The following is a 19,426-nucleotide window of genomic DNA, read 5'->3' as shown; positions in this document are numbered from 1 at the left end:
TATAAATGATCCATTATCCCTGTGGCTGTGGAAAAGCATCATAGATACAGAACAGCATAATAATATGAAAATCTGTTACTGCCCAGTTCTTTACAACCTCTAATAGAAATACTGGAGAGGAGAAATGCATTTCCTCTTCTACTGGGTACAGCAACACTGTGTATTTTATTACAGATTACCTCAGCGCTATGGTCAAATAGATACTATGGGATATAACAGACACTTTAAAACGGACTTTCTTGGCATGAAAAATGAAAGCAACAGAAGTTATTTGGCCCTTTGCTACTCAGCCTCTCCTGCCTTTAATCTCAGCACTTCGCGCTGTGGCCCTACTGACTTTTTGTGTCTCTGACACTACCCTACAAGTCAAGAAGAGATGTTGTTTTTGAGAGGCAAGAGCAAGTAGGACAAACTGGGAAGTAAAGGAGATATCTGACTGCAATGATGGTAAAAGGTCTTCTTACAAAGACAGAGTTCCTGCCATGCACTGAAGGTGCCCAGAAAAACAGTTTCTCGTTTGCATACAGTAGGTTCTTCTCAAATTAGATCTCTCAACCAAGGCAGCTTTTCTCCAGGTTTCATACATTTGATCTGTGATCAGGAATACAGTTACCGTGGGAGATCACAGACCGATGTGACACCCTGCTCTTTATTTATCTGGAACTTGGCTTATTCCTTGCTTTGGAAAAACAGAAACAAAGACTTCAGATGGTATCAGAAGCTGACTACAAGGTGCTGGGGGGTGTGAGCACAGATGTGATATGCTGACAACAGATAAAGCCCTGAGAAAGGGGGCAGCTGCTTTCTGTCCCAGCTGGAGTCTACACAGCTTGTTAACTCTGCCAGCCTGAAGAGAGGGGTGACATTCACAGAAGCGAAAAGGTTAAAAAGCCCCACGTTTATTTCTGGAGATAGATACTAGCTATTCAAGCTTGGCACAGAGTACACAAAATGCCCCGTGCTGCTTTTCTTGGTCCTTCTTACCCTTCTAAACCACCTATTTGCCTTCATCTGTTGACCTGCTCCCATGTGCTGAAAATCTGGTCATCACGTTCAGACCTTAATAGTTCAGAATTCTATGAAAGTCTATCCAAAGAGCACCAGAACATTTCTGGAACATGTTCTGTAAAATTCCCAAGCTAGTTTGGCCTGACATGTTTCAAACAATAGTGCCACTTGATAATCTTGTGTCTTGCAATATTCTCAATTAATTAATTAAACTCTAATGTGGATGGCACTGTGGTAACATCTCCTAACTTTCATAGCCTGGAAGCCTGAGATAGTGATGAAATAACCATGTCTTTCCCAAACTGCATCAGTATCTGTTCTGCCAGCAGGCATGCACAGGGAACATGTGGGTCTGGTCCAGCGGTTTATAAAGCAGGAGCCTTCTGTCCCCATGGGATACTGACCTTCCTGACCTCAAGAGCTTAAGGAAAATGCAAATGCAAGATGAAGCAGTCAGGGTCGGGGGTTTGAGCATGGAAGCGTGCCCAAAGCAAACAAATCTGTGAACTGCTGGTCTCCTGACTGTGCCTGCAGTTCTAGAGTGACCTTCATTCTTCTTCTGTCATTCTGATGCTACTGTAACATTCAAGGGCTATTTCTCTAAGCTTTGTCCAGAAAAACAGCTTCCCCCAGTGCCAATGCAGCAATGTGAGCCCCTGTCCTACATTCTGCCAAGACTGCGGTAAGAGCATGAAACATCCTTGAGGCAATCTGTAAGGCAATGAAAACAAGGGAATGTGACTGCAAACTGCCAGGGCTTCAGCATCAGACAGGCTGCGTCTGGGAGCACTTTGAAATTTTAAAAGGTGCTGCCTGGGGACAGGTTGAGGGAGCAGAAAACAGAAACAATTCTTTGTCTTACTAATACATAAAAAAGTTTAAATCACCGATTTTCTCTTTTCTCAATTTTCAGGCTGGTAAAATTTCCAACTTCTGAAAAATTAGTCTTTCTGCTATTCCATGAAAGAAGTGGAGCTATGAACTGAAATACTTGTACAAGCATGTCTAATCTGATAATGCCAAGAATGGCATTTATTACTAATGGAGATTCAGAAAAGAACAAAAGAAATTATTCCTTATTCAGTGCTTGATTTCTTGAAGTCACTTTCAGGTGACAGAACTACACTGGTCATTATTGTCATTATGATAAAAAAACCCCAAACTTTCCCAGGACTGCAAGTTAAACCTCTACAACTCATGCTGAAGAACAAAGGAGAAATTATCACAAGAGTCTTATTTTTCTGAAGGGCTCCAAAATTACTTTTATCCATAAAAAAAATCCTGATAAATCCCCCAGCAGGAGTTGTCACAGAGGCACGTCCTCTCCCAGCTGGGTACACAGTAATGGTGACATCCTCTCAGTACTGTTCATAGCAATGTGTCATCTCTAAGTCCACTCCCTACAGCCTTCTCCTCCAGTCACTAGACTGCCACAGAAGAAACATCTGTCTCCACGGACAGGAGGTTCTTCTGAATGTGCCTAAGTATTTTTATTTGACATCTGCAATTAGATGAGCAACAAAAATAAACTGTGTTCCTCTCCATGAAAGGCATGACATTTCCAAGCTGAATGAAATTATCAACTCATTGGAAAGCTGAGCTCAGTCCTCACACACTTGCCAAAACCAGGAGAGCAGTGTTTGAATGCAGGAGGAAAAATGTCTTCTGCTCCCTATCTCCATAAACAGAGTTGTTAATGTCCCATGTTAAGACAAATCTACTACAAGTTCTAAAAAGGAGCTAGCATAGAAGAAGAAAAAGTAGCGCAATCTTTGTGCATGACTTACATTTATCTTGCAAGGAATCATGGGGGACTTCTCCCTGGGGACTTTCTTCCAAGTCTCCGTAGTGCAAGACCTTGTGATTAGGTGAAAGTCGACAATACCAGAATTTGTCTGTTAAAAATAAATGCATTAAACAAGGTCACTAACATGTCTTCATCAGCACTATCAATAGCACAGGAGAAAGCTTACTCGAACAAGGCACTATAGGGAAGGACTCTCTTTTTTTCTCTCAGGAGGAGGAATGTGTGGGGTGCATGCAAAGTAGGGCAGAGACTTTGCTCAGTAATTTTACTTGATTAAATGAAACTGGCATTAATCTACTATTTTTTTTTATTGACTTCATCACTGGCTCCAAAAATAAATACTAGCAAGAAACAATTGACTTAGTTTTACACAGTATTTTATACCCTCACGGGCAGAAGACTGGCAAAGTAACCACTGCTTTGAGTGGATAACTTTGATGTACCCATAAAAGGTTCATTTTTAGCACGCACTGTGTGAAAATTAAGCCCTGCCAGCTGTCTTGTGTGGGACACCCAAAACCTGATATATTTGAAATATCCCATACTTTAAAAAAATCATGAGTCATGCCTTTTTATAGACATGGGAGAACACCTCCATATTTATGGAGGGACTGGACATAACAAACAAGCAAAGATTTTAAAACCAGACATTGACTCCCTTGTCCTGCAGATAACTCAGTGCTTTGAATGGTCACACCCCATGCAACCACACTCCACTTTGCGTTTTAGTCCTTCCTAGGAGATGTATACTTACATCTCCTGCCAACTGCACCTCTGCAGCATATAATGCCCCTTAATATTTGATAAAATCTGCTCCTGTGAAGAACATCACCTTTGCAGAGCCGGGCCACCATGGTGCCTAGCGTGCAAGGGCGGTGCTTGCCAATTCCCTTTCTGAAATGGCAAGAGCGAAGTTACCCGGCCTTGTCAAAGAACATTCTATTTAATAAATAGATTACATAATGTTAAGCTGTCAAAAATACAATCTTGTTACATTCAAGCTATAAATCTCCATAAGCTCAGAGCAGGGCTAGATGTTAAAATGCAATCTGGGGTGGGGGCAGAGGGCTTCTCGGGCTCTGTGCTGCTCCTGTTGCTGGCAGGGCTGATGCTGGCTGTGACAAGCAGCACTAGAGGGGACAACCTAGGGGAAACGTTTGCATTGACACAGCCCCATGGTGCTGCAGTTGCCGGGAGTGAACGGAGCCACGGTTTGGATAAAATGTTGAAGGAGCTGTAGAACCACCAGAGCCAGCATACGTGAGCTCATTTGGGGTGTTAGCAAAGGAAGGACTTCTTGGCTCTGGCTTCACAGACCCAACTTCTTTCTAAAAGACACTCTCCGGTCCCTTGGCCAGCCATTTAAAGTACAATGCAATAAAACACAGAGAAAGGCAACTCAACTTTGAATGGCGAAAGTGGGCTTCTGCATGCCATTTTAAATTTCTTTGTCATGGCGGGTAAAAGTATTTGGGGAAAAAACCCTACACACTTCAAACCACTTTCTGATTGTGCAGACCCTTCTAGAGCATGGTTTCAGCAGACCTCACAAATGGCTGGCAAAGGCTCAAAACGACAACGGGAGAGGTTCTGGTTATCTACTCCCCAAGCACGCACAGTACAGAATGATTTACGGTAAAGCACCTGAGATTATGGTTTTGTGACGCATATGAGAAGAGCTGCTGAAATACAAGCATCCTTGGACTGTAAGCAGTACATACAGCGTTGCACGATATGGGGTAAAGAGTAAAACCCCACTTGCAAAGCTTTCATAGGGATTTGAAACTAGAGCAAGCAGGAGCTGGCATTCAGTAGACTCTCACCTGCAGAGCTCACACACAAAATCAACTCACTGCACAGTTCGTGTGGCTCAGAAGGATATGTGTGAAAGTTTTCTAGATCCGTACCTTTTACAGAAACTCTATCAGAACCGTATCAAAACCCAATGCTTAAAAAATATACCCCACTGAACCTGACGGTAGACCATCATGCCCCTAGCCTACCTAAAGAAAAGCCTCTAGGAACTGTAGCAGGAGGCTTTCATGCCCAGCTTTAGCTACAACCTCATTGTTTATCAGGCTGTACAAAGGAATACACCTTTCCAATTCTAAGATTAATACAATATTTTTTTCCTGATAAAAGTCAACATGGCCTCACTACCTTCTCAGTGACCTGGCCAGGAAGATGGTGTAACTGAAAAACACAAAAATCCTATGAATTCCTTTCAGTTTAGCACAAATGGCACTGGCGTCATTAGCAAGGGTTTGAAAAAGTTTGGCTCTTTAATGTCCTACAGATGACAGTGTTCTGGGAACCTTGGCCCTGTTTCAACGCCCTGCTCCAATAATAGAGAGGAAAATCCCCTCAGTGAAAATGTCTTCATTTTTAGGAAGGGGTGATTTTATGGGAAGAAACCCTAGCTCTGAAGGCTTGTGGAGCCTTTTACAGTAATTCCCCATAACCCACGGTTAATTAAAAACTAATAGCCACAGACTGTAGCTTGAAGCATGTCTGGCGTGATTCTCCTGTGGGCTCACTAATAACTGCCATTGTGCCACAGCCTTGCCGTCAAGGGGAGAAACCCTTAAATGAAACCTACAAATGGAACTAATGAGGTTCCTTCAGCCGCAGCCGCTAAATGACTGCACCAGCCAGGCTGCGGAGGGCGATCAGCACATTAGTGATGGGAAGTAAGCCCTGGTTCTACAAGCACATCAGCCTTGCCATCTGGGGTGGGTTTTTTCAGCTGTACATATTGTTATGAATAGTTTATCAGACAATAACCCACTTCTATGAGATCTCAGTCTCTTGGAGGGGAACAGTTTTAAAGAAGATGCATGCTATTTTACTGTAGTGCAGGTACTGAACACAACTTCACTGGAAAAGTAGTATATAAATAATCCTGCAGTCAAAGTAAAAATTATATTGAATTGCTTCCACTGACAAAAAGGGTGCAGAAATCCTAATTACAGAACAGCACATGGGAAGTGGCCAACATTCTTTCAGGTCTAAATTGATAAACAAAAAACCCCAAACCCTAAACAAAACAGAGAGCAGCAGCAGCAGCTCTTTTCTACCATGACTAGAAAGTGGTGTTTCTAAAACAAAGAAAAACTACTACCCACCCTCCAGAGCTCTTAAACCCAAGGCTGCAGAGTTGAAGTGCCACAAGAGGCTTTGAAGACAGGACCAGCATTTCTCAACAGACCCTGTACTCCACAGCTGGCAGATCCGTGTGTATGCACACAGCTGGAGTGGGGCAACCGTCTGTTCAGGAAGGAGTGGAGTTTGTTTTGGTTTTAGGCCAGTCTTACGAATTTGCCCTATAGCCTAAGCCCCTTCTATGAGCTACAACTCTTATTCTGTACCCAGTGTTATTCCACCTGCCTCTGTAAAACTCCCCAGAGCAAGCAACTGTAGGGAGGGCAGTCGCTAACCAGAGTCTTTAGAGATGATGGGGGTCTGTGAGTTCATTGCAATTTTCGGACACTACATCATTTGCTCTTTCCTGTGAGTCTTTATGTCTTTTAGCTCGCTGACCACCGATGCAATCAAATTAAAGTGCTAGAGATTCTTCTTTGGGAAACAGAATTAATCATTCCATTTTTTTAACTTGAAAAGGTTACAAAGAAATTGTTCTGATTTTCAGGTAACTGCTAGAGCAGCCAGTGGGTTAAATATACTGCAGCACATTGTTAAATATTACAGATGAGGGTAAAAAAAAAAAATAAATTGGCTACAATTTGGCTGGAAGAGTAATACTAAAAACTGACTGAATAGTAGAGCACAGAACATTTTGCTGATGGGCTACAGAGTGCTTGGCCATTCACATCGTGCATTAATGGCCACTGACTCATATGCCCTTCACTATGCTATCCCAGGTAAAGAAGTGCTGTGGTTAGTACAGAAGTACTCTACAGTTAGAATCTGGGGAGAAAACAGCTCAGATACACATGGACAAACGTCTGAGTACACATTTTAGCCCAATATATGTTCTCGATTACTAAATAAGCTTTTTGTTCAAAGAAAATCTTCCTCAGATTTAGCAGCAAGAACACACTTACGAACGTACCAGTGAAAACATACGTGTTTGTGTAGATTTTAGATATATGTACATGGTCCCACTCTTTTTCTTTCATTGTGATGCCTTTCTCCAATACAACTGTAGTGACACATTTTCACTCTAACTGGTTTTAACTGTTTAGCTGAAAGCCAGCGAGCCCTGCAAGTGACTGGCAAATAAGCGACCTGTGGCAACGCTGGAGGCATATTTGGTTAATCAGTTCTTCTCAGCAAGTCATGCACTCACAGAATATTATTTTTTACGGGACTACAGAGGGTGGGATGGAGTAGCAGTAGCAAAGAGGCTTGGCAGAAAAAAGACAAAGTGTGTGTTCTTGTTCAGAACTGTGAATTACTTATCTTAGTAGCAAGAGATAGAAAACCTGTCTTCACTTGATTTTTTGTTTTAATTTAAGCCTTCTCTTTCCAGGTTACTTCCATGCTGTCTTGTGTTTTTAATTTAATGGTGTGTATCACCAGGCTTTCCTTCCTTTCCAAAAATTGCTGTGCAATTTCTTTGGCTGAAAAACCACTTCAAAAACATGCAATTTCTCTATAATCTTTATAAAGCTAAAAGGGGAATTTATTTCTAAGAGTGTACCCAGCAACATAACTACAAATGTACTGGATGACAGCATCAGAAGTATCTATTATTCTCAATAAAATGCCTTTATCTCCTACTTAGCTCTACTGGAAATAATAACTCTGGGGCTGTAAAATGCTTTGCAGGCTTTCGCTTTAGTCTTCTCCCCTTTCTTTTAGGAATTAGGGGTGGAGAAAGCTGAAGAGGTCTATCTTTCAGCTGATGTCCACAATCAAGGAACAAAGTGGGGATTTGCAAAGCTTCATGATCTGCTGGCGAACAATGACCAGAAGGGCAGGCTAGATTTTACTGCTTCATTTCCAACTGATTAAGAATACTTAATAAAAACAGGAGTAGTTAGTAGTGCAGTTCTCCTATGCAACCTTGCAAGGGAAAGGCCATGTATTCCTCGGAAGTGCTAAGGATCCTGCTGGGACAACAACGGTATTTCTGAATTTCATGTACAGAGAGATCCTGCCGATAGGATAATCCTGTGCTGAAACACAAAAGGCAGAGATCTGAGCCCAGATACCTCACAGCTTAATCTGCAGCATCTCCCCAGTGAATCATCTGTTGGATTGGAGGCTTTCCAATGCCAAGTATATATGAAAGTGCTTCACCTCTCCTCAAAAGGCCGTAAGAGGCTGTAAACTCCCTGCTCATTTTTTTGTAAGTCAATTTTTTCAACTTACTGTGACTAACCATGTGTGTCCTACCACATGTTCAAACAACAGTCTTAACAGAAGTTTGCTCTGGAGTCTTTATCATGGGGTAATGCATACTAATTGTTTTTTAAACGGGCAATTTAATGCTTTCAGCTTCTCCTGTGTAGGGCAGGTACAGGTTCCTCTTGCACAATCCGAATATTTGTGATATTTGTTCCAGAATTGTCTCAGGGGAAAACGATCATAGGAAAGGTAAAAGAAGCAGTATATATACCGAAGTATAACACCTACCTGATCTTTTACAAGTTGTTTGCCACATAACAAGCAGATCGTGATGCACCACAGCACCCCCCATTTCTCTTTCAGCTCCTAATTGACCTGGACGGACCACGACCCCTCGCAATGCTCCACGGCAAGTGAATTCAGTTGGAGCGGCAGGCAGGTGGCAGGGCTCCTGAACCCCCCCGTAGCACAGGGCACGTACACAGAGGTGGGGTGGGGGACAGCAGATGGGAAGGTGCGATAAGGCTAACAGAAGACACACTCGGGAATCTGGGACTTGTACTATTTTTATCAGGACATTCAGAGGAATCATCTGAAAGGCTGACTATCCCGATGTTTAGTATCGCTAAGCTCAACCTCTGGCCTCCGTTCACTTTACTTCATCTTCTAGTTCTTGACATCAGGACAGCCCTGGTTTTACAGCTTGCCCTGTTTGGGGTACTGGAGACCCTGAAGGACAAAGGCTGATTTCGAGAGAGCTGCTTCTGCTTTGTGCCAGCTGCCACTATTTGCTAGTTAGACTGTGCCAGGCACTGTACATACCTAAAAAAGGACCCCAGCTGAATGGCTTATATATCAAATATGCTTGTGTTTACAACCCATACTTTGGTTCCTCATTAGATCACACAGTGTTAGATCGTACTTAATTTAGTCCTGGTGGCCTTACGGATCATTATCTTCGGTAACGGTTGTGTCTTCTCCTTCCTTCCCAGGGGAAAAATTTACAGTTCTGTTTAAGGGAATAGAGGGAGTCTAACATAAGCCACACACAACTCTTAAGGGCATGTGGAAACATGCCATTCTATATGGGCTTGTATCTGACAAAACCCAATGTATTTCAGAGAAGATCAAGTCCTCTGAGGCATGGCCACATGTTTTATTTGTTTCCAAAGAACTGTGAACTTTTTTGGCCCTGTATAAATGTGACATCAAAGCAATTAATCTGGTGGCCTATACAATTCACTCCATGGCATGATACATAGCAACCTGCTCAACTCTGGACCAGAAGATTATGCTGATTTTTTTTTTTTTTTTTCTAAACATATATATATATTTAACTTCAACTCCACACATGTAAGTTGAACCAACTTATGCCCCCTAAGGCTTTTGATCCTATAAATCATGAACTAACAACAGCTGAAAATAAAATAAACAGTCTACCTTCCTCTTGGAGATCTGCTAAAAGAAGAACATTTGCCACAAACCCTCCTCCTTCCCTAGAATTTCAGTCATTTAGGATTAAGGCTCTGAGAGGAATAAAATAAACAACCCTCACTACTGATAGCCAAACCAAACTATGACTACTTTAGCTACTTTCACTCCACGAATATGCTGCTGAAGTGAAAAAAAACATATCGTGTGCCTCACTATAAAGTCTTTATAGAAAGTCACACTGGAATATTAATGCTCTTTCCCTAAACTCTGTGCGGTGGGCTTCATAGGTGTTCGTAGGCTTGACAGAGTTAAGCTTGACAGCTATAAAGCTGCAGTACATTTTTTTCTGCAACTCAACCCTTTCATAAAGGCTTTGACATTTTCCAAAATAACCTCCCTACATTAAGGAAAATCGCTTCCTTGTTTCTAAGGAAGGAGGCATTGCAGGGATACTTCTCTCTGTGATGAAAGCAGTTTTCCCCAGTTGATGGGAAAGTCTCAAATACTTATCTATGACAGTTCTTACTCTTAGCTTTTGTAACTTTCTGATTTGTATTCTACCTACAGCAGAAAGCAAATGGAAATCCCTTTAAAACCCTCATTTTGTGAGGGTTTTAAAGGGAAACTTTTAGAAACAACTTCTAATTAATCTGCTGAATTTACACTATGTCCCTGTTATTTCGTCCAGATAAAGAAGCCTGCCTCTCTGAGGGGAGAAGAGCCATAGAGAATTTGACTGTACAAAATGAGCTGCAAATCTAACACTGAGCAATGACTCACAGGATTTGGAAAATAATCTTCTCATGTCAATCAAGTATTCATCTGAAGGTACACAAATTACAAATTGATCTAAGTGCTTTTTAAAAGTATATTTAAACACCATAATATATTTAATGTATATGGTAATATAAGAGAAAACCCAAGGACAGGCAGTACTAGAGGGAGGGGTGCAGGATGAGTTCATCACATATATAAAGCTGCTCCAAGTCTGACAGATTCAAATTCTGGCTACACCAGGTTTCATGTGCTATTCCTGCACAGGCAGAGATTTTGTTCTGAGATAAACAAGAAGCCTGGACATCCAGGCAGAAATCAAAATACTGAGTTCAGAGTGCAAGACTGCTGCTTGAGACTTTTGTCAAATGCTGGGCTTGTTCCAGATGATCTGTGTGATGAAGCCAAAACCAGTTCCAGGAAAACACAGGAAAGCCTGCAAGTGTAACTAGGAAATCTGCTTTCAGATGCACCCCTAGTAAAAACAGTCAAGCACTACAACCAAGGACCTTGCCACTAAAACTAGTATTGTTCACCTCAACTTTCAGACAAAAGTGACAACAAAAAGCCAGACTAGGCAGCCTGAGCTGTACCTTGTCGACGCCGACTGTTGAGTTTCCTAAAGCAGGTGCCCTCCACAAGTCGATTGAGACGTTGCTGCTTGATCAGTTCTAAGATCTCAGGCTGAATCTTCTCTTTTAGTTCCCTTGGGAAGACAGAAAGTAGGCACTTGTCAAATTTAGTCAAAGACCATCCTCTTTCCTCTGAGACAGAGTCTCACAAGATGTTTCTGCAGGGAGTTTGAAGGGGACAACAGTCACAGGCAGGCCCAGGTCAGAATCAAGTGTGCTCCAGAAAAAAAACTTTTTCTTATAACAAAGAATGAGAGCCAGGATATCTCTGTTGTAGACATCTCCCTACTATGACATAAGTGTATGACTCAGGCAAGTCGCTCACTTGTTTCTGACTTCACTCATCTAAAAATAACGCTTACTATAATGAATCAAGAAATTTTTTCTGTGGCTAATAATGGTCTTTCACCATAGGAGCACTGTGAAGCTTATTTGAGGGTCTGTCACCTTTTGGTGCATGGTCCTCTACTGGTGTAGTTTACTAGCACAATTATTTAGGACAAAAGGAGGAAGGCTAAACCACATTTTAAAACAACGATAAAAAACAGTGAACAATGCCAATGAACTAAAATCATGACCGGTGCTATATGCTTGTTCTTAATTCCACACCATTCAATTAATTCATTATTATCAAAATTTTGTGGAAAACTAAGTCATGGCTAGGGATTGCTCAAGGACCAAACTTTACCCTTGCCCAGGAGTGCAGGAACCCACAGTGTGTTTAGAAATAATATTCTATAACCTTCAGAAAATGCATTTTCTACATCCTACTTTATCAAGAGTTCAACGTGTCAAGAACTAGGCAGAAAATGTATGCACGTAACATTTAAATTTTGATTTCATACACCATCACATGGATTCACATATGCCTGAATTCATCAGTTACATCCTCACTTAGATTCATTAAGAATACATAAAAGACAGGTTTAAACATCAACTCGACAGCAAGCCTAGCAAGATTAAAAAATAACTGAATTTGTAGAGGATTTATAAAATATGAAGTGTGTCAGAACCATAATTTTGCATTGCTGTGCAAATTAGGTAATATCAAAAATCATTATGTCTGGCAGTATGTTCCAGCAATCGTCATCAAAAGGAAGCAAAGCTGTGGCATCCCACAGAGACCACAAAAATATTCTCTCTCCTTGAAAACTTAGGGAGCCCTATCTCTGTCGATGTCCACATTCATTTGGATTCTATACCTTTGATCTGCCAGACCTGCACTGGAAGTCCTCTGCTAGGAAGATCAGGCCTTGAAACAAAAATACCATCTTTCCCTCAGGTTTTAACAAAACGGTTGGAGTTCTTGATGCATAACCCATCGCATATATTTTCAGGCAGTGAAAATCTAGCTGGTCAAAAATCAAAGAAGCATTGTAACTATAGAAACAGGCCACCTTTTGGAAATGTATTATTAGTCCTTTAGGATAATTTTCAAGCACTGCTGTTTTCTCATTGGGAACCAAGATCTGAATATGCCAAATGGTTAAATACTGTGATTAAAAGAATTTTGTGCTTGAATAAATGTTTTGCTTTTACTGAGCTGATGACCCTCCCCTTCCCAGGTAAATCCTGGGAGCAGGGGCTAAGAAGAGCAGTGTTAAAACACAGCATCATTGCTTAGCCCAGGCCGCAGGCAAAATCTGCAGCTGAACTGACTTCAAACAGTCAAGACTAGTATAAACACCAGTTTGATATTTAGGTAATTTCATTCAGAAATTGGATGGTTATCACTCAATAGGTGTTAAAGGTTTGGGGCAAATTCTCTTCAGTATCTTTATCAATAATCTGTATGAGGGGATCGAGCGCACCCTCATCAGTTTGCAGATGACACCAGGCTGGGGGGGATTGTTGATCTGCTGGAAGGCAGGAGGCTCTGCAGAGGGATCTGGACAGGCCGGACCGATGGGCTGAAGTTCAACAAGGTTGATGGCTGGCTGAACATGAGCCAGCAGTGTGCCCAGGTGGCCAAGAAGGCCAACAGCATCCTGGCTTGTATCAGACACAGTGTGGCCAGCAGGACCAGGGCAGTGATCTTCCTCCTGCACTCAGCACGGGTGAGGCCACACCTCATACTGTGTTCAGTTTTGGGCCCCTCGCTACAAGAGGGACGTTGAGGTGCTGCAGCGTGTCCAGAGACGGGCAACGGGGCTGGGGAAGGGTCTGGAGCTCAGGTCTGATGAGGGGTGGCTGAGGGCACTGGGGTGGTTCAGCCTGGAGAGGAGGAGGCTCAGCGGGGACCTTGTTGCTCTCTACAGCTGCCTGAGGGGAGCCTGTAGGCGGGGAGGGGGTGGGGGGTGTGTGTGTGTGGGTGTGTGTCGGTCTCTGCTCCCAGGTAACAAGGGACAGGACAAGAGGAAAAGCCCTCAGGCTGTGCCAGTGGAGGCTGAGACTGGATGTTAGGAAACATTTCCTCGCGGAAAGGGTGGTCCAGCACTGGAACAGGCTGCCCAGGGAGGGGGTGGAATCACCATCCCTGGAGGCATTCACAAAATACATAGATGCCGTGCTTAGGGACATAGTTTAGTGGTGGATTTGGCAGTCCTGGATTAACAGTTGGACCTGCTGATCTTACAGGTCTTTTCTAACCTAAATGATTCTATGAACATCATAGTTGTAAGACACTACCGAAAAGACAAAAATGAAGGTGTCATGCAGCACATTAACGTCTGTTTGCTCATAGTATCCCCTCTTCTGTCCTTTAAAGCCCCATCCGCCCTTTACAATTCAGAGGAAGAGAAGGATTTTTAACCAGTCCTAAAATAAACAGGTAATCCTCTCTGGAGTACTTTGCTGTCTAAGGCAGACTTTCCATAGGAAGAAGTGCCATAGGAGAGAAGGGACACCTTCTGCCTCTTTAATGATGTGCTGGAGTCCCTCCACAAATTAGAGGTCGCACTTAGGGACATGGTTTAGCGTTGGACTTGCCAGTGTTGGGTTTACAGTTGGACTTAATGATCTTAAGGGTCTTTTCCAACTTAAATGATTCTATGTGCATGTGTTTACTCTCACAACCATGAAGCTCAGAGGTAGTACACCCTTCTGTTTTACAGTCCCCAGACTAACACACAGATGTTCTGGAGACAACTCGTTACCTCATGGAGAAACAGTCTTCAGTGACTTTGGACTTTCGTGATACCCCATAAGTCTTATCCATCCCTTGCCACTGGTCATCTGCACTTACTGTCCTCAGCAGCTCAAGCCAACATGTGGTTACTCTGACTGGTATGGTTCTCAGCTATTTTTTAGACACCGTGGCTCCAGATACAAGGAGATCCTGCCACTTAGTGCTCCTAACTGTCAAGGTTTCTGTTCCATCACTTCAAGGCGACAGAAATGGAGCAGAACAATCAAACCACGGCACACAGTTGAAAAAAAGATGCACTACTTTGAATATATTTCCTTCAGAAAGCCTTATGAAGGCAAGGGAGTTCTGTTCGTCAGGGTCAGTGTTTAAAGACCAAAGGATTAGAAAAAAAAAATAAAATCTCTGTACAAGAAACAGGTCCTGCTGCCTAATTTTAAAATCAAACAGGAACAATGAGCTAAAGGAAGATCATAAATGCAAATATGTTTTGTAAGAATTGTATGTATTGTCCTTCAGATAACACTGGCTTAACAGTTTGTGACTTGCAAAGAGAGAGAACAAACTCAGAAAGTCTAAGGAGACAGGGGCTTTAAAAATTGCTCTTAGTTTCCTACTGTGTTCCTGTCATGTAAGAACGGCAAAAGTTAGCGGCCTGCTGAGACAGGAGGAGGGAACCACGCAGCAATATATATGATCACTAATTTTCTGATTTCACTGGTCTCAGCACCATAGGCAATACTGACATCGGACACTTGTTTTTAAAATAACAGACTTGAATTGTCAGCAAATTTGAAAATCATTAGAAATTCTTTTTAGATTACTCAAATGACACTAGTTCTTCAGCACCAGTTATATCCATCCCCAGCTTCTGCCTTTCCAGCTTATAATTAAGACATCTTCTTGCTAGCTTTTTTCCTTCCAGGATGGGGCATATTACAGACATTTAAAGCATTACAACACAACAGAAGAGTAATCCCAGAACTGCTTTCATGTGTTTTGTCCTTTTATCTTTCTGGCTTGTAGCTATGTCTTCCACGCATTTGCAACAGGCAGTAGTGACTCTTTCTAACACTGCAGAGAAATCTGTAAGATAAAAAGCATCCACATCCTTCCCTCTATTTTCCTGTATGTTGCTGATTTTCACGTACATGTTACTTAGCAATGGTTCCCTAGCTGGCATTAACTCTCCTTTCACCAGCAAGCCACCACTTAGATGTCAGATCTTTATCAAGTATTAATGCATCTCTTGCCATTTAACGTGTCAGAGATCTTTGCTCCTTTACAAGCCCACAGGATTCCTACACACCTTCTTCCCCAGCCATTCAAAATGCACCAGTGATACTTTATAATTTCTTTGTGGAATAGCAGTTTGGACGATCAATAACGGTCCCAGAATCTTGAATAGATTCTGTTCTGAAAGACTTTTTGTTTTCCCTAATCAAAAGTAGAAATTGAAAAAACTTCATCTCACATGATACAACACTGCTCGTATAAAAGAAACAAGTAATCCTTGCAAAACAAGGCTGCTGTAGCTATGAGGATCTAAGACAACACTTTCCAGATTACATTCAAATGCAGCTTAACAGAAACTTCTCTCATCCAGCAGCTTCAAAACTTAAAAAGTTCAGTGCTTCATACAATGAACAGCAGAAGAAAGGCTTCAATCATGTTCAAGGTGGGAAAAACCATCATCTGATTGCCATATTCTCACACAGAATTGAACAACGCCTGCTGACTTTACATTCACCGTTGTGCACAATCTCTTTTAGCATATCTGCAAGGCTTTAAAATGTACAGCGCAGCCACAATTGCTCTCTTCACTTGCAGTCTTTTTCCCTACAATGAGGCCATGATTCTGTACGTCTATCAATTGTGCCATCTATGCAATTTGAGAGAGTTCAGTACGGGGAATCAAATCAAAGGGGAAAATGAAAGAACCCGTTTCTTTTCACAGTCAAGAATAAGTGATCATGGATGCAATCAAAATGCAAATGCATAGAGTTAAATCTCTGCAAAAGCACTTGTGATGGCTTAAACACCTTATCGATTTACTTAGCCTTTATAGCCTTTAGGCTTAGCCTTTGTCCTGATTCTGAAATGAGTCTGTGGTAACACTTCAGTTGCTTTTAACTATTGTGTTGGCTGTTTCACTCACTCCATGACGGGGAAGGAGACTCCACACTGTGGCAGCAACTAGCCAGAGTGACACTGGAAATAAAACTGCTTGCAGAGGGCACTGGCAAGTTTCATGAGGCTAGGTGATGGTGCAGAAGAATATAAATAGTTGACCTGCGTCATATTTAAACAGTTGACTCATAGGGAAAGCCTGGAAAATGAGAAGCTTTGGTGACAAGCTTAGCAGTATTGAGCAGCTCTGAACTACTAAATGTTGCAGGGGATTTGCAGGAGATCTCCAATAGTGTAATGATGCAAAACTGACTGGAACCATTTGTAGCTTTTTAATTGATGCATTACTATGAGTGACATCAGCTCTAATTGGGCATTAGATCCTATCTTCCTATACACTGAAAACATAAAAGAAGCATTTCCCCTTTGATCCACATTGGTATGATTAAAATAATGTAAGATGCTTCTGCTGCTGCGCTGCTGCCCCTGGACGAATGGGTCCCCAGAGCTTGTACTTAAGACACCTGTATCCTTTAGAAATAAATCAAAACAAACATTCCATTTCTGAATCCTGAAATGCTCTGGTCCAAACCCTTCTCTGTACCTTTACCTTGGAAAGGAGATTTCGAAAATCATCAGCCATTCCACTTGTAACATGGTCAGGATTTCATGACATTTCAGCTGATGCTTTTGGAGTCCTCACCATTTCTCTGCTGATCTCAAAACGTTCCTGCTATTCTCAGCACATCACCTGTGCACCATGGGGTCTGTATCTGTCCTGTGCCACCAGTTCAGCCACAAGCCCAGACTTGGTCCAGAGCCAAGCACGGCCTCCATTTTTCATATAAAAGAACAAAGGGTATTCTGAGCTATGGCGGCAATATTAGCATTTGATACTTCGCAGTAAACAACAAGGAAAATAAGAATCCCACTGGCTAGCTGACAGAATGTTATAATTTACAAATAAGTAACTGTTTGTCATTAACACCAAAGATAATGCCGTAAACCAAGACGGTCATACACAACACCACTCTTTTGTGGAGCCAGTGTGTATCGGTTCATATTCTGGGCTTCTCCCCGTCTCTCTTGGAAAACTGACATTTGGAATTTTTAAAGACCCTTGGACAGAAGACAAAGTTGCAGTGTTATTTGGTTTTTGGTGGTGGTTTTTTTTGTTTGGTTTTTTTTTTTTTTTTTAAGCCAGCGCTACCAACACCAAACCCAGCCTCACAGTCATGCAACACTAGGAAATGTTAAAGCGTTGTTTCATACAAATAATCCACACCAAACCCTGTAGGGATTTGTTGAATCTGGTTTGACTGAACTCAAATAAAAAGTTAGGATTCCCAGCAGAAGAAAACACACTCCACTTCAAGCAGATGCCACATTACTGCTTTGAGCATGGCTCCCTGGACAGCTTTCCTCCTTGGGTTCCCCCAGAAAAAGTCACAAATGTCATTTGCATGCAAAAACGAGTGGAAAGAGAAGACAGTACTTACAGAATCGGACGAGACTGGAAATCTTCCTGGTTCATTCTTTCGGACTGTCGTATTTTCAGTATTTCTGTGTAACTGAGATTCTGAAGTTTGCTCTTGAACTGATCCAGAGAGCTAGGCTTGGTAGTGAGCGCTCTCATTATCTGTTCTTTCACTACCTGCATTACCTGTGGTTGACAAGGAAAGGAAAAGAAAACCTGCGTTAACACTTTTCGCGTTTTTGTTTCAAATCTTACTCTGGGTCGCAGTAAGGTTTCTAGGTATAGAAGATGATTAGTACTATGTGGTCTCAAGACAATTTTTCAGTAGCATAACCAGAAAATAAGACAAATTCTGACAGGGCATCACATCTTACAGCAAGATCTCACCTGCTCTGTAACAAGAAATTTTGGGTTTTTTGGGGGGTGGTGGCAAGCATGTCATTTATAACTTGGCTGTCTCACTAGACAGCTAAATTACAATTGCTGGTTACAGGATTTTAAGTCCTGCTCTGTCCATGGTTTGTGTGCCCATGGCAGCAGTAGTGTGGCTCTTCTGCATTCTGAGTTGAGATGATGCTCCTGTAATGCCGGGGGGACAGGCACACATATACCACCAGACTTAACAGCAGAAAAAAAGGCTCTGAAGTCCTCAGGAACCGACTGACAGAGCAGATGCGCATCCTGACTTCTGCCAGCTCAACCCAGGTGAAGTGCACAAGCCCCAGGGACCAGTTTCAATGCCCACAAGAAAGACTGTGGAGAGTTTTTAAGGTCTTACAGCTGCTTTCCTGCTGGGTCTTAGAGCTGCTCTCCTGATCAGCACAAAGCTGCTAACATGGCTGCTACAGTGGCCCATTCCTTCCCTTTATTCCTTATGCCCAGAGGTGATGGGCACACACAGGAGGCTCCCTCTGAACATCAGGAAACACTGTCACTGTGAGGTGACCAAGCACTGGCACAGGTTGCCCAGGGAGGTTGTGGAGCCTCCACTCTTGGAGATACTCAAAAGCCATCTGAGCACGGTCCTGGGCAGCTGGCTCTTGGTGGCACTGCTTGAGCAGGGAGGCTGGATGAGATGACCTCCAGAGGTCCCTTCCATCCTCAACCGCTTTGTGATTCTGCGAGAGCCTTAGGCTGTAGGCACATTGTGGCCATACACAGTGAAGGAAAGGAACTTGTTAAAAGAGACCATTAGTCAGGGCGGGGGAGAGAGAGAGAGAGAGAGATATAGATAATTTTGCCAAGGATATTACAGGATTGCTTTTGAAGCAATGCCATATACAATGCAAACCAAAAAACGAGAACGAAGGATGGCTGGGCAACAGCCATCTATCTGCATATTAATTATCTTATCAGGGAAAACTGCTGAGACACAGTTAACTAAGGGGAATTGCTTGGCTCTAGTTCAAATAAATACATATCATAGATTACTGCTTCTCCACAATCCTAGGCTCTTTTCCTTGGTGCTGGTGCAAATCACACACTTTGAAATATTTATCTGATGCTGTGCTTAAGTTAGCTGAAAAAACAATTTATCAGACTTAGAAAAGCCCATCCCACCCAAAACCCAACAGCTAAAAAACAGTAGGAAACGGTAACACAACTCTGGTATCCAAGAGGATGTTACAGAAATTAACAACTACAGAAATAGAGGGCAAAAGCTTTTTCTGCATTGTTAATTTTCCTTTATTCTTTCATCTTTACCATGTATCTTAAAACAGAAGCTCAGCCCCACAGAGGTTCCCCAATCATTCTGAAAATTTCTC

General features: G+C 42.3%; 1 protein-coding gene across 5 annotated transcripts in view; it reads right to left on the bottom strand.

The window, feature by feature from the left end:
- Window positions 1-19,426, bottom strand: part of ELMO1 (engulfment and cell motility 1) — a 311,295-nt gene that overhangs the window by 12,304 nt on the left and 279,565 nt on the right. For all 5 annotated transcript variants that reach the window (XM_056334326.1, XM_056334329.1, XM_056334325.1 and 2 more), the window contains 3 exons: window positions 17,683-17,846; window positions 10,930-11,042; window positions 2,796-2,903 (listed from right to left, as the gene is read on the bottom strand). In XM_056334326.1, coding sequence (XP_056190301.1) covers window positions 2,796-2,903; window positions 10,930-11,042; window positions 17,683-17,846 — 385 coding nt within the window. The remainder of the gene's footprint in view (window positions 1-2,795; window positions 2,904-10,929; window positions 11,043-17,682; window positions 17,847-19,426) is intronic.

Source organism: Falco biarmicus, chromosome 4 (genome assembly GCF_023638135.1).
Source record: "Falco biarmicus isolate bFalBia1 chromosome 4, bFalBia1.pri, whole genome shotgun sequence".
NCBI classification, from domain to species: Eukaryota; Metazoa; Chordata; class Aves; order Falconiformes; family Falconidae; genus Falco; species Falco biarmicus.
This window is presented reverse-complemented; position numbering and strand designations above follow the sequence as displayed.